The sequence below is a fragment of the Sorex araneus genome, chromosome X (genome assembly GCF_027595985.1).
Source record: "Sorex araneus isolate mSorAra2 chromosome X, mSorAra2.pri, whole genome shotgun sequence".
Classification (NCBI taxonomy): Eukaryota; Metazoa; Chordata; class Mammalia; order Eulipotyphla; family Soricidae; genus Sorex; species Sorex araneus.
Window position 1 is genome coordinate 118,084,633 of NC_073313.1, and position 14,563 is coordinate 118,099,195.

Genomic DNA, 14,563 nt, shown 5'->3' on the forward strand with positions numbered 1-14,563 from the left:
GATAGCTTGCTTTGCCTTGCAAGGTAGAAAGAATCCTGAACTTTGCACTGGCTGTTCCAGGTGATCCTGAGTCGGCTGTGACTGAAATAGAATGCATTTGGCACAATTTGAACTATGTGAAGTGTACTTGGCTGCCAGGAAGAAACACAAGTTCTGATACAAACTATACTCTCTACTATTGGTGAGTATCACACAGAGCCTTCTAGGAAAAGGACTGATTGCGACTGAGTTGTTACCCTTTGTATCAAACACAGTTTAAAGAAAACAGAACCAGAAAAAAATGGTTTCTTCTTTTTCTGTAAACCCAAAAGATGGGCAGTTTGCTTCGGTGGCAAATAAATCTGCTTTTGCTGACTGTTTTTTTCTTTTTGGCTATACCTGGCTGTGCTCAGTGCTTCCTCCTGACTCTATGCTCAGAAATCAGTCTTGGAAATACCTGGAGGACCCAGTGGGGTGTCTGGGATCTACCTCAGGTCTGCCATATGCAAGACAAGTTCTCTATCTGCTGTACCATCTCTCCAGCTCCTACTTTTTATTTTATGATCTGTTTTGTTGGGTAAAGTGGCTCCCATGTAGTGTTCAGGAGGTTAGGGGACTCCACTGATGATTATCACTGGCCACTTGGGCCACAGTACAAGGGCCCCAGGATGCTATCCTGCTTTGTAAAAAACACGCCGAGGGGCGCGTGCACACCCGGGCTCTCCAGGCGGCTCTGAGTCACCTCCCGCATTCAGTGCTCTGGAACCTCTGTGTATGGGCTGGATCGGGACGGCCGTTGACCAAGGACAGGCAAAGGAAGAACGAGGACCAAGCTGGTTGCTGATTAGTTACCGTTTATTCAATCTTCCATCTTTCTCATCTCCCGCACTCCCAGCTCCGGCCTCTCTGCATCAACTCCAGCGTCCCTCACTTCTCTCTCCTCCATTTTTCCTTGCTCGCTCGCCCTTGCCCCTAGGTTACACACTGCCAGGTAGCAAAATCAACATAATAAAGCCCTTCCTGAGGGCTGTCAGGTTTAAAGGGAGCATAACCTAGGGGCATTTCAAAGCCCTTCCTGACTGCCAGTAGGCAGAATACCTCTTAAGGGTTTTTTCTCCTCTCCCCATTCCAAACACTCATTAACATCTTAATACTAGTTATTTTTGCATGGACATAGCAAGAGATACATTGAGGCTTGCAAGGCAGCACTCCTGGCAACATCTTGCCACAGGCTCAGACCACAGCACTCAGGCCAGATTAATCACTCTGAACCCTAGCAGGGTCCAAATCTAGTTATCACTGTTTGGATCATGACAGCATTTGTCCATGATCAAGCTCTTAACTTACAGTTAAGCATTAGGCACTTTGGCCAGGCCCATCTCGATGCCAGGGTAGCACACAACTCACCGCTTGCCCTGGGTCTGTCTCATCCCTCATCGGGACCCTGCTTTTGGGGGTGCTAGGAAGTAAGGGCAGCTGAGGCTTAGGTCAAGAGAACAGATGCCCAGGAGGAAAATATGATGTAAAGTCAAATGACTCCCAGGTTACAAAAGCATAACATATGCTAAGTCTTCCTGTGTCCATACAAAAAGGACATTGGTCTGAATAAACTATGCAAAGAACTCAAGGAGAAGAGAAAAACATTATTTACAAGTCACCAGAACACTAAGAAAGAAACTACAAATAAACAAAGAGGAATAGGAGCACTGTGACGGGAGTAACCCAATAAACCTAAACTACCGGAGACTATGTTATCCTACACTGCTTGGGCCTTGCAGTTTGGGGATATTGGAACCACCCTGGTGGTTTTGGGGCGCCTCCAAGACCACACTCAATGATCCTGGGGATTTGGTACTGGGAATTGGAGTTGGTCAAGCACCCTATCTCCTGACTGCACTACTTAAAAAGTTATTTTAGGGGCTGGAGTGATAACCTAGCAGGTAGGGAGTTTGCCTTGGACGCAGCTGACCCAGGTTCAATTCCCAGCATCCCATATGGTCCCCTGAGCACCACCAGGAGTAATTCCTGAGTGCAGAGCCAGGAGAAACCCCTGTGTATCGCCAAGTGTGACCGAAAAAGCAAAAAAAAATTTAATTTAGTAAAGAGCTATGATTTACAGTGTTCATATTTGGGTTTTATACATACTATGTTCTGGCACGAATCCCACCACCAGGAAATATTCTCCCAATTAAGGTTCCCAGATTCCCTCTTATCCCAACTTCATCCCCAGAATGCCACCTTGACAGACACATTTTTTTTGCCTCACACCCAGTGATGCTCAGGGGTTACTCCTGGCTTTGCACTCAGGAATTACTTCTGGTGGTGCTTGGGGGACCACATGGGATGCTGGGAATCGAACCCGGGACGACTGTGTACAAGGCAAACACCCTACCCACTGTGCTATTACTCCAGCTTCAACAGACACACTTTTCTGGTGTATTTTTTATTTGTTTAAATTTTTTTCCAAAAATTTATTTTATTAAAGCACCATGAATCACAAAGTTATTCATAGTTGGGTTTTTGACATATAGTGTTCCATCACCAATCCTGCCATCAGTGTCAACTTCCCTTCACCAGTGACAGGTACATTTTTATGTTTGGCTGTTGATGTTTGGATCTCGTGCTTTCAGTGTTGTGGACTCTGTGGTTTGAATATTTAGCTTTATCAATCCTCAATATCACCCATGCACTCAGATCGCCTTGACCCCTATTCCTCATTGTTTTCCATCTATTTCTTCCTTCCCCCACCTTGATATTTTTCCTTCTCTACCCTTCTACTCCTTATACTCTGGGGTTAAGGTGATTTAGGTATCTACCCTTTTAAACATTGTATTCCCTCATTCAATTATTCTAAATGCCATATATAAGTGAGATCATCCTGTGTTTCTTTTCTCTTCTGTTTTACTTCATTTAACATGATATCTTCCAGTTCCATCCACATTGCTGAAAATTGAATGATTTTATCATTTCTTATAGTGTAGTATAGTGTAGTATTCCATTGTATATATATACCACATCTTCATGATCCACTTATCTGTGGTTGGACATCTTGGTTAATTCCATATCTTAGCTATTTTACTAAGTGATGCAATGAATAGTAGCACGCGTATGTCTTTTTGAATGCATGTTTTTGTGTTCTGGGGGATAGACAAATACTGACTGTTTTTTAGAAAAAATTCTTAATTCTATTAAGAAATAGGGAGATATATCAAAGGGCTGGAACATATGATTTGCATGCAGGAACCCCAGGTTCCATCCCCAGCACCACATGGTACCATGACTATGCCAGGAGTGACCCCTCATGAAAATTGAACTAGATGCATCCCTTTAGCACCATAAGCTATGATCCCCAAAGCAAAATAAATTATGGAAGGCTGAGGAGTTAAAGAGCTGGAGCACATTCCTGTCATATGCAAGTCTTCAAGTTTAATCCCCAGCAATGCATGCTTCCTACTGGCACTGTTATGCCTATGTACCACAGCGTGGCCAGGCCTGAACACCGAATACTGTATCTTGGGGTCAGGTGTGGCTGGAAGTAGTCTAAGCACTCTTGAACACCAGAAGGAAGGCTCAGAAAAAAAGTAGGGACAGAGAGATAGCTCAAAGGGATGGGGCACAGACTTTACATGTAGGAGGCCTGAGTTTGAATCCAGCCACTGCATTGCCCTTTCATGACCACTCAACAAAAAGCCTGAAGTAGCTCCCAAGCATCACTGGGTATGATCTCCAAACTCACCCCCCAAAAGAATAATTGAAGATCCACCAGAGGATGCTCTCAAAAGTTCAACAGCATCCAGGGATATCTACATTTCTCTTGATGGTAACATCTCACATAACCGGAGTACTGATACTTCAGAACCAGAAATTTGGCATCAGAATAGTTCACTAACCTCATTCACATTTCATTAGTGTTCTGTGCTCTTGGGGGTGTGTGTATGTGTGTTTGTTGGTAGATAGGTAGAATAGATCAGTTATACAAGGATCTCTTGAATTACCCCCTTTACAATCATACTCATCTCCCTCTTCCACCCTTACCCTGCTCTCTCTCTTCTAAGTTTCTAACTCTTGGTAGCCACAAATATATTCTCCATTTCTCTTTTTGTAATTTTTGTAATGCTACTTAAAGAGAAATATATTCCATAGTATATAGCTCTGAAGTAAAATAAACTGCTGTTTATTTTGGTATTTTGGAAGTTTTAATTGATCAAGGTTCTGTAGTTTACAAGACTGTTAACGATGGTTTCTCATGCACACTATTCTAACACCACACCCATCACCGGTGTACCCACCTACCTCTCACAAGGACCTCAGTGCCCTTTTCTTTGAATTCTCCCCACCAAGTCAATTATGGGGATCAGTTCTCTGAGGAAGATTTATTTTTGTTTCTTTTGTCCACACTCAGCAACCCAATAATGCTTAGTGGATACTCTATGCCCAGTGTTCAGGGTTTACTCTTGGCAGTGCTTGGGGAACCATGCTGTCTGGGCATGTAACTTGGGGCTCCTGCATATAGAACATGTGCTCCAACCCATTGTGTGGTCTCTCCAGCCCTTAGTCAAGCTCTGCATAATCTTGAGATCTGTCCAAGTGTTTCAGTGTCGTGTGTATTACTATTTCATTTAATAATTTATTGCTAAGTAGTATTTTGTAATATGGATGCTTCAGTTGTTTTATGAGCTACTTACTGAATCATATCTTACTGGTTTTCAAGTTTTTGCAATATTGGGTACCTAATCCAGAAGTTCAAACATGCAAGACAAGTGTTCTACTGCTAAACTATAGCCCTGGCCCATTTTTCAATTTATTAGTATTATGAACAAAGTTGATACAAAAATCCATGCTCAGGTTGCTTTATTTGGGGGTGGGGGTGGGTTTGAGCTATACCAGGTGATGCTTAGGCTGTACTCCTGACTCTGTGCTAAGAGGTCTCTCCTAACAGTGATTGGACAACCATATGCCAGGGATTGAATTGGGTTTGGCTCCATATAAAGCAAGCACCCTTGCTTACTATCTTTAGTAGACCCTCCGTACTATCTTTCAGGTCAGGTCCATTCTCAGGTTATGTAAAGATTGCTTTTCATTTCTCTGGGATGAATAATCAAGCATAATTGCTGAATCATATGTCCATTGCATATTATTTTTTTAATTCCAAACTATTTTGCAGAAATTCTGCATCATTTTGTATTCCCACCAGCAGTGTGTGAATATTTGGGGTCTACTTCTAAAAAGATTTAAAATGTCATTTAGTGATGAGGTTAGTATCCAAACATCAAAAGCCTATAATAACTGTATTATGAACAACTTTGAAAACCACATTGTTTAAATAAAGCATCTTATTTACAAGAAAATTGAAAAAAATTGGGGGCCTGGAAAGAAAGTACAAATGGTAAGGTGGTTGTGTTGCATGTGGCTGACTCAGGTTTGATTCTTGGCACCACATAAAATTCCCTGAGCACTGCCAGGAATAAGCCCCAGGTAAAGAGCCAGGAGTAAGCCCTGAGCACTGCAGAGTGTGAACCACCTCCCCCCAATAAAAAAACACAAAAAAGCGAAAAATAGAGATTAAATTAAACTACCCATAAAATGTCTCATATTTCACATTTGTGTCAATGTAGCCAAAATTTATTAAATTGTGAATTTTATCTTTAATTATTTCTTTTCCTTGGAGTTTAGAATTATTAGCAGCAGAGTAATGTGAGAGGATCAGGTTACTCTGTTTAATTAAATTATTTTATTTAGCACTAATTGATGTGAAAATACTGAATGTACAACGTAAAAGAAACAAGTTCTTTCATTCCTAAAGCTTAAAACAGTAACTGGAAAAATTATCTATTCAGACCTACCATGGAGTGTAGTGAATTTGCTTGCAGACCATATTTTAAGGAAGGAGTATAGCAGTAAGATGAGTAGCATTAATGTTTGGTTGCCCAGTACATCTAAGAGTAAGTTGACACTATAATGTAGTGTATAAAATGTACAAATAACATACGTTTAACAAAGTGTACATACAGCAGTAATGTGGCCCAAAGATGCCAATTGAGCACATGATGTTGGTGTCAATAGATTTGCTTGATTCAAGTTGCAATACAGATAGAGAATTATCTTACACATATATTGGACCTAAAGATATACAGTAAGATAGTGACAAAGGGCCAACCACAACACAATGGAAGAATATATGCACACACTTGAGTTGGTGGTGGATTTGAGAGTTAAAAGGAGGACTGTTGGGGCTCTTGGTGAGAGGAGGTGGTTGCACTGGTAATGGATAGGATATTGCAATAATGTGCATACCAACCCACTAATGACACTATTGTAAATAACATGGTTTCAATCAATAAAGCATGTTAAAACAAAAGAGGCACTATTTGCAAAATGCAATAGAGTGAGGTACCTAAAATGAGGTATGCCAGTATAAAAATGTAGCTGTACCTTGTTTCTTGTGCTTTGCTTTATAGTACTTCCCAGAGTGACCCCAAATACAGAACTGGGAGTCGGCCCTCAGCACTTCTGGGTGTGCCCTTCTCCACAAAAATTAAGGATGAGGAAGGTCTGCAGAAATAGAGATGGACTCTTCTTGAGAAGCTGGGGTGGAGATTGGGGTACTGGCAGGGGAGCCTGTTATCAAGGATGTGCCTTTACTGCTAGGGGGTGGATATCTCAGTCTGGCCTCTGGGGAAGTGAGTTCTGAGGAATGGGGATATTTTATCAGTGAGATTTCAGGGTGGGGATGTAGGAGATCCAGCAAAGGCAGCTTGATTTCCCTATTGCCTTGTCTGCTTTTCTGTTCATTAAAATTGCTTCTGAGAGAATGGGGTGTGGAGGGTTATGTCCAGGTCTCTCAAACCTTTAACATAGCCATGGTGTTTTAGCCACAGAATGTCCATCTTGCCTGATGCCTTGCTAAAACATAGGTCAGAGGTATTCAAACATAGCTGTCGCACAAATGGGAAGGTAAACATCACCGTCAAGTTTGAATAAAAATGTCCCAAGTTACACAGGATTTTTTCACATTTACTTCTTTCCCCTGTTCGAAAGAGTACTTGTGGGAGCACAGTAGGTGACACCAGACACCACTGAGACTGTGTGTTTCATTCTGGGAGGGATTTGTTTTCTGACAAAAATCATTCTCATTTGACATTTTGTAGTTTTACTTGCCCATTTGTGAGTCCTATTTTTTCTCCTTTCCTTAAAGTTCTCCATTAGCTTTCTGTGGCTCCTTCTGGGGTAAAGCTCAAATGTCTCAGGATGACAAAGCCCTTAAGGATCAGGTTCCTGTCAGTATCTTTGGTCTCATTCTCCCTCTCTCCCTATATCTTTGTCTTTTTAAAAGATATATACTTTAAGGGGCTGGATTGATAGCACAGCGGGTAGGGCTGAGTGCCTTACACTCAGCCAACCCAGGTTTGATTCCTCCGTCCCTCTCGGAGAGCCCGGCAAGCTACCGAGAGTATATCGACCACATGGCAGAGCCTGGCAACCTACCTGTTGCATATTCGATATGGCGAAAACAGTAACAACAAGTCTCACAATGGATACGTTACTGGTGCCTGCTTGAGCCAATCGATGAGCAACGAGATGACAATGACAGTGATTCAGTGATAATTTTTAAGAACTGTCATTCACAAAGTTATTAATAGTTCAGTTTCAGTCATACAATATTTCAACAGTAATCACACCACCAGTGTCAACTTCCTTCCACCAGTGTTCCCATATTCCCTCTCACCTCAACCCCCACGCCATCCCTGCCAGTCAACTTGACAGGCACATTACAAAGTTTCAGTGGTTGCTGCATAATCTCATGTTTTCAGTTTTGTTGAGTCTGAGTTTTGGATATGTGGCTATTCTCCTCACCCATATCACCACTATAACTTAAGCCTGGGTGCTCGTTAATCCATGACTTCCCATTCTCTTTTCCCACCTTAATTTTTTCCTTCTGTCACTCTCCTCTCTAAACAATGGGATCAAGGGCTATCTAGGCATCCACCTTTTACTGTAGTATATTTCTTCACTCAGTATTCTATATACCAAAGAGAAATGAGATCATCCTGTGTTTGTCTTTTTTCTGAATTTTAAAAATCAACATAGTATATTCTAGTTCCAATCAGGTTGCAGGAAATCACATGATTTCATCATTCATTGCAGCTGTGTAGTATTTCATTGTGTTCAGATCTTCAAAATCCATTAATCTGTCTTTGGATATCTAAGTTGATTACATCTTAGTTATTGTCCTGAGTGTAACAATGAATAATGGTGTGCATATGTCCTCTAAAGAGTGTTTAATGTCTTGGGGGTAAATGCCCATAAGTGGAATTGTTGGGTTATGTCACTGTCACTGTCACTGTCATCTCATTTCTCATCGAGTTGTTCGAGTAAGTACCAGTAACATCTCTCATTGTGAGACTTATTGTTACTGTTTTTGGCATATCAAATACGGCACGGGTAGCTTGCCTGGCTCTCTAAGAGGGGTGGAGAAATCAAACATGGGTCGGCCGCGTGAAAGGCGAACGCCTTACTGTTGTGCTACCTGTCCAGCCCTATTGGGTCATATGGCAGATATATTCTAAATTTACTAAGGACTCTCCATACTGTTTTCCACAGAAGTTGTACCAGACAACATTCCTACCAGCAGTCAATGAGAGTTCATTTTTCAACACATGCCTGCCAATACAGGTTGCTCCTGCTACTTTTTATATGTGCTATTCTCACTGGTGTGAGATGGTATCTCATTGTCCTCTTGATTTGGATTTATTTGATGATAAGTGATGTTGATCATTTTTTTATGTGCCTACTGACCATCTGCCTTTTTTCCACTGAGAACTGTGTATTAGTTAACTCTCCCTCTTTTTGATAGGGTTTTTTAAATTATTTTTATATTCATGAATACTTTAAATATCCTGGATATCAAACCTGTATCTGAAATATTGAATGCAGATATTTTTCTCATTCAGTTAGCTGGCTTTTAGTTTCAATCTGTGTTTCTTTTAAAATACAGAAGCCCTTTAACTTTATTAAGTTCCTTTTGTTTATTTTATTTTATCTTAAAAAAAATTTATTTATTTAAGTATATTTCGTGCTGGAGCGATAGCACAGTGGTTGGGTGTTTGCCTTTCACGCGGCCGACCCGAGTTCGATTCCTCCGCCCCTTTTGGAGAGCCCAGCAAGCTACCAAGAATATCGAGCCCGCACAGCAGAATATGGCAAGCTACCCGTGCATATTGGATATGCCAAAAACAGTAACAATAAGTCTCTCAATGAGAGATGTTACTGGTGCCCACTCGAACAAATCGATGAGCAACGGAATGACAGTGACTGACAGTATATTTCGTATTGTCTGTTATTAAGAACTGCTGAAATGCTTACAAAAATGTGTTCATATAAGAAACAGTCTGAAGATTTTTCTATTTTGGCAGGAGTCATTAAGACATCCTATAGAATATCACTACCATGTTTCTAAAGTTTGGGTAATGTGAGCTTTGGTATATATATCTGAAAATATGTATGTATGCATATATATATGTACCTCCCTCTATGATTTGTTGCCTAGTATCTGAACCCCATCAAATGTGGTGTGGTAATTATGGAGAATGGGTAGGGAGTGTTTTACGATGTGTCGTGTGGCTGCAAAAGCAGCCATGTGGTCCAGGAAAATGTTAACTCATATGTGAGACTCAGCCCAAGCACATGGGGAGCGGCCTTAAGTGTGGCAGTGATTGGGTTGTGGGGGTTTTTGGCTGCCGGGGCTGGGCCCTTGGGGCTGGGAGGGCTCGCATCCACCCCCCTCTAGGGTGCCTCATATGAAACAGCCTGGTACGGAGTTTGGTGGCATGGTTATGGGGGCCTCATGTTATGCTCCCTTTCGGGAGAAGCAGCCATGTGATTTGTATGGTGGCCGATGATGAGATTATCTGTTTCCAGCAGGCAGTGGCTTATGGGCGTGACCCCTGGTCACGGAGACTGGGGAAAGCAGGCAGTCCTGCCTCTGGTCCCTTTGAGCCCAGAGTCCAAGGTCACAAAGTTCTGCATTACCTGGGTTCCGTAGGACTAATATTCTTGATATTAACATGGATGAAAGGATCCTCAATAAAATTATAGTGAATTGAATGCTAAAAAAATATATATATATATTTATATATATATATATATATATATATATATATATATATATATATATATTTTGCTTTTTGGTTCACGCCCGGTGATGCATAGGGGTTACTCCTGGCTCATGCACTCAGGAATTACTCCTGGCGGTGGTCAGGGTACCATATGAGATTCTGGGAATCAAACCCATGTTGGCTGAGTGCAAGGCAAATGCTCTACCCGCTGTTATCGCTCCAGCCCCCATTTGTTTATTTTTTATTTTGTTGCCTTTGCTAGTGGAATCAGATCATTAAAGGCACTTTTGTGATCCAAATCTTGAAGTGTTCTGCCGATACTTTACTGAATATACTTTACAGTTTCTGGTCAGATCTCAAAGTCTTTCATCCACCTTGAATTGACTTTTGTGTGAGGTGTAAGATATGGATCCAACTTTGATTTCTTATAGTTATCCAATTTCCTCAGTACCATTTGTTGAAGAGGCTATTTGTTCTCAGTTCCTTTATAGAAAATTAGCTGCCCATATATATGGGGTTTTGTCATAGGGTACTGGATTCTGAAGATAGATCAGAGGGTCTATCTTTATTCCAGTACAATGCCATTTAGATCACTATAGGTTTATAATACAGTTCCAAATTAGGTAGTGAAACCCTCCAAACTTCTTATTTTTAGGTATGGTTTTGGCTATTTACAGTCATTTCTGATTCCATACACACGTTATTACTGACTTTTCTAGATCCTGGAAGAATGTTGTATGAATTTGGATGGGGATTACATTGAGTTTATATAATAGTTTAGGTATGATAGTCATTTTAACAATATTGGCTTATCCAGTCCATGAATATGGAGCATTTTTCCATGATCTATAGTCTTCTTTTTGTTAAGCGATTTAAAGTTATCATGGTATAGACTCCCACATCTTTTGTTATGCTGATTCATAGATATTTGATGTTTTTGGATACTTTTAAATGGAATGTACACCTTTATCACTTTCTCCTATGATTCATTCGTTGTATATAATGATGTGACCGATTTTGGATTTTGTGTATTGATTTTGTGTGCAGCCATTTTGCTATTTTGGTTTATTATTTCTAGAATTTTTTGCAGACTCGTTAGGCTCTTCTATGTATATCATCATGTCATGTGCAGATAGTGATAATTTGAGTTCTTCTTTTCCAATTTGGATTCATTTGATTTGTTTTTCTTGCCTGATTGTTGTAGCTAGGACTTCTACTACTATGTTGAATAGTAGTAGAGAAATTGGAAAACCTTTACTTGTACCCAATCTCGCACAAAAATATTTCAGTTTTTCACCATTAAGGATGATATTGGCTCTGGGCTTGTTATAGATGTCCAGTATTATCTTCTTTTTTTTTGGTTTTTGGGTCACACCTGGCAATGCACAGAGGTTAACTCCTAGCTCATGCACTCAGGAATTACTCCTGGAGGTGCTCTGGGGACCAAATGAGATGCTGGGAATCGAACCCGGGTCAGCCAAGTGCAAGGCAAATGCCCTACCCGCTATGCCATCGCTCTAGCCCCAGGCCAGTATTATCTTGAAGAAGGTTCCTTCCACCCTTATTTTATTGAGGGATTTTTCTCATTAATATATGTTGGATCTTGTCAAAGGTTTACTCTGAATCAATTAATATGATAGTATGATTTTTATCTTTCTTTTTATTAATGTGGTGTATTTTGTTAATTGATTTGTATATTTTGAGACATACTTGTATCCGTGGGATGAATCCCACTTTATCAGGCTGTATTCTTTTTCTAATGAATTATTTAATTCAGTTAGATAAGATTCTGTTAATGATATTTGCATTGATATATAACAGGAAGATTGGTCTGAAATTTATTTTCTGGAAGTGTCTCTGTCTGTTATGGGTATTAGTGTAATGTTAGCTTCTGAAAAGGTATTAGTAAGGATTCCTCTGTCCTAGATATTTTGGAATTGATTAAGGAGTATAGGCAGTAAATCTTCTTTGAAGGTTTGATAGAACTCATAGAGGAACCCATCTGGATGGGAACTTTTATTCTTGGGGAGATTCTTAATTACTGTTTCAATTTCCGTACTTGTAATTGGCCTGTTTAGGCTTTTTATTTTCTCCTCGTTCAGCTTTGGGAGATCACATGACTCTAGGAATTTATCAATTTCTTCACCAGCATAAGAACATAAGTTTGTTCAAAGTAACATCTCATATTTTGAATTTCTGAAGAATATGTTGTAATTTCTCCCTTTAATCTCTGATTCTATTTATTTGAACATTTAAAATTTTTTTCTTAGTCTAGCTGATGGGTTTTCTTCCTTTTATTTTGAAGAACGAGGTTCTGGTTTCATCAATTCTTTGATTTGTTTTTATTTTGTTTATGCTATGGTTTTTATTATTTCCCCCCACTACTATTTTTTTATTTCTTTGTTGTTCCTTGTCTGTATTTTATAAATGTGTGTTTAAGTTGTTAATTTGGGCTTTTTCTTCTTTCTTAATGTAGACCTGCATTGCTCCGAATTTCCCCCTTAGTACAGCATTTGCTGTATCCCATAGATTCTGATAGCTCGTGTTTTCATTCTCTTCATTTTCATGGAAGTTTTTACATTTCTTTTTTGGTCCAACTATTGTTTAGCAGTTAGTTCAGATTCTGAATGTTGGAATTTACCCCTATCTTCTTTCTGTGGTAATTTTCTACTGTCATGACATTGTGGTCTGTGAAGCTATTTAATACAATTTATATATTTCTAAATTTATGTATGCATGAGGTGTGCCCTAATTTGTGATTTATCCTGGATAATGTTGCGTGTGCATTAAAGGACAATGTGTATTTTTATTTGAGGGGACGTAGAGCCCTATGTATGTCCGATAATCCCAGTTCTTTCAGCTCCTCACTTAGGGCTCTTGTCTCTTTACATATACTCCTCTCTGTTTGATCTGTCTAGTGGGGAAAGTGGTGTGCTGAATTCTCCCACTACCGTTATGTTTCCGTCAATGTGTTTCTTTAGCTTTTTGAGGAGAAGCTTTATGAACTTTGCTGAGCCTTCATTTGGTGCATAGATGTTTATAGTATTTCTTGATCTATTGTTCTCTTGAACCAAAAGGTAGTGTCCATCACGGTCCCTAATTACTTTCTTTTTTTAAATTTATTTTATTGAATCACCATGTGGAAAGTTACAAAGTTCTCAGGCTTATGACTCAGTTATACAATGCTCAAACACCCATCCTTTCACCAGCACCCATATTCCACCACCAAAAAACCCCAGTATACCTCCCACCCCCCCACCCCCGGCTGCATAACTGAAAAATTTCACTTCATTTTCTCTTTACCTTGATTACATTCCATATTTCAACACAAAGCTCACTATTATTGTTGGAGTTTCAACACACAACTCACTATTGTTGTTGGAGTTTAACCCCCCAAAATACGGCCCTACTGACAAGGAAGCATTTGAGAATTAGTTTTCCATTGATGAGAATGAAGAGGTATGAAGTCGCGTGGCCGCACTGTCGCACTGCACTGTCATCCCATTGTTCATCCATTTTCTCGAGCAGGCACCAGTAACATCTCCATTATAAGACTTCTTGTTACTGTTTTTGGCATAACAAATATGCCATGGGTAACTTGCCAGGTTCTGCTGTGTGGGTGGGATACTCTTGGCAGCTTGCCGGCTCTCCGAGAGGGATGGAGGAATCGAACCTGGATCAGGTGCATGCAAGACAAACGCCCTACCCACTGTGCTATCGCTAAAGACCACTTTCTTTATACTGAATGGAATTTAGTCTGCGGTAAGTATGGTTGTCCCAGCTTTTTTCTTTTTCCATTGGCTTGTATGATTGTTTTCCATCATTTCACTCTAAGACTTTATTTATCCTGAGAGTTGAGGTGTGTTTCCTGTAGGCAGCAAATGGATAAATTTTCTTTCCTGATTCATTTAGCTATTCTGTGCCTTTTTAATAGGGGAGTTTGTTCCATTGACATCCAGAGAAATGATTGGCACGTTTGTGTTCCTCTGTTTTCCTTAAGACTATTTACAATAGTTAAAATCTGGGTACAACCTGAGTGTGCAAGAATAGATAAAAGATACAACCCCAATTATTTAAAGCATTCTACTTATGGGTTGAAGTTTTTCTCTTCCTTTCTGATGTATCCTCTTGCTGAGGCTTATAGCAAATAGTACTCGAGTTTGTTTCAATTTATTTTGATGATTTTGTGCCCAGGAAAGACTAGAGACTTTTAAGATAGGTCAAGAATCTACAAGGAGACTGATGAGTTTGTGGATATCCAAGGGTGTGGTAATAATCAGGGCTACCACTTCTTGTCATAAATATTTTATGAGGTGGTTCCTCCTGAAGCATAGATCTGTGTTGTCCCATTTTCCCATTACTAACCATGTGTGCTATTGCCTTCTTAATATAAAATAATTAAAATTAAATCAAATTAGGGCCAAATATAGAATGAGGTTCAGCCATATGCAAGGCACATATGTTATTCA

The 14,563-nt window shown here is 39.9% G+C and overlaps 1 protein-coding gene across 1 annotated transcript in view; it reads left to right on the forward strand.

The window, feature by feature from the left end:
- IL13RA1 (interleukin 13 receptor subunit alpha 1) overlaps positions 1 to 14,563 on the forward strand; it is a 109,902-nt gene that overhangs the window by 19,098 nt on the left and 76,241 nt on the right. The window contains exon 4 of the mRNA XM_012934045.2: positions 61 to 181. Within this exon, the coding sequence (XP_012789499.1) occupies positions 61 to 181 (121 nt within the window). The remainder of the gene's footprint in view (positions 1 to 60; positions 182 to 14,563) is intronic.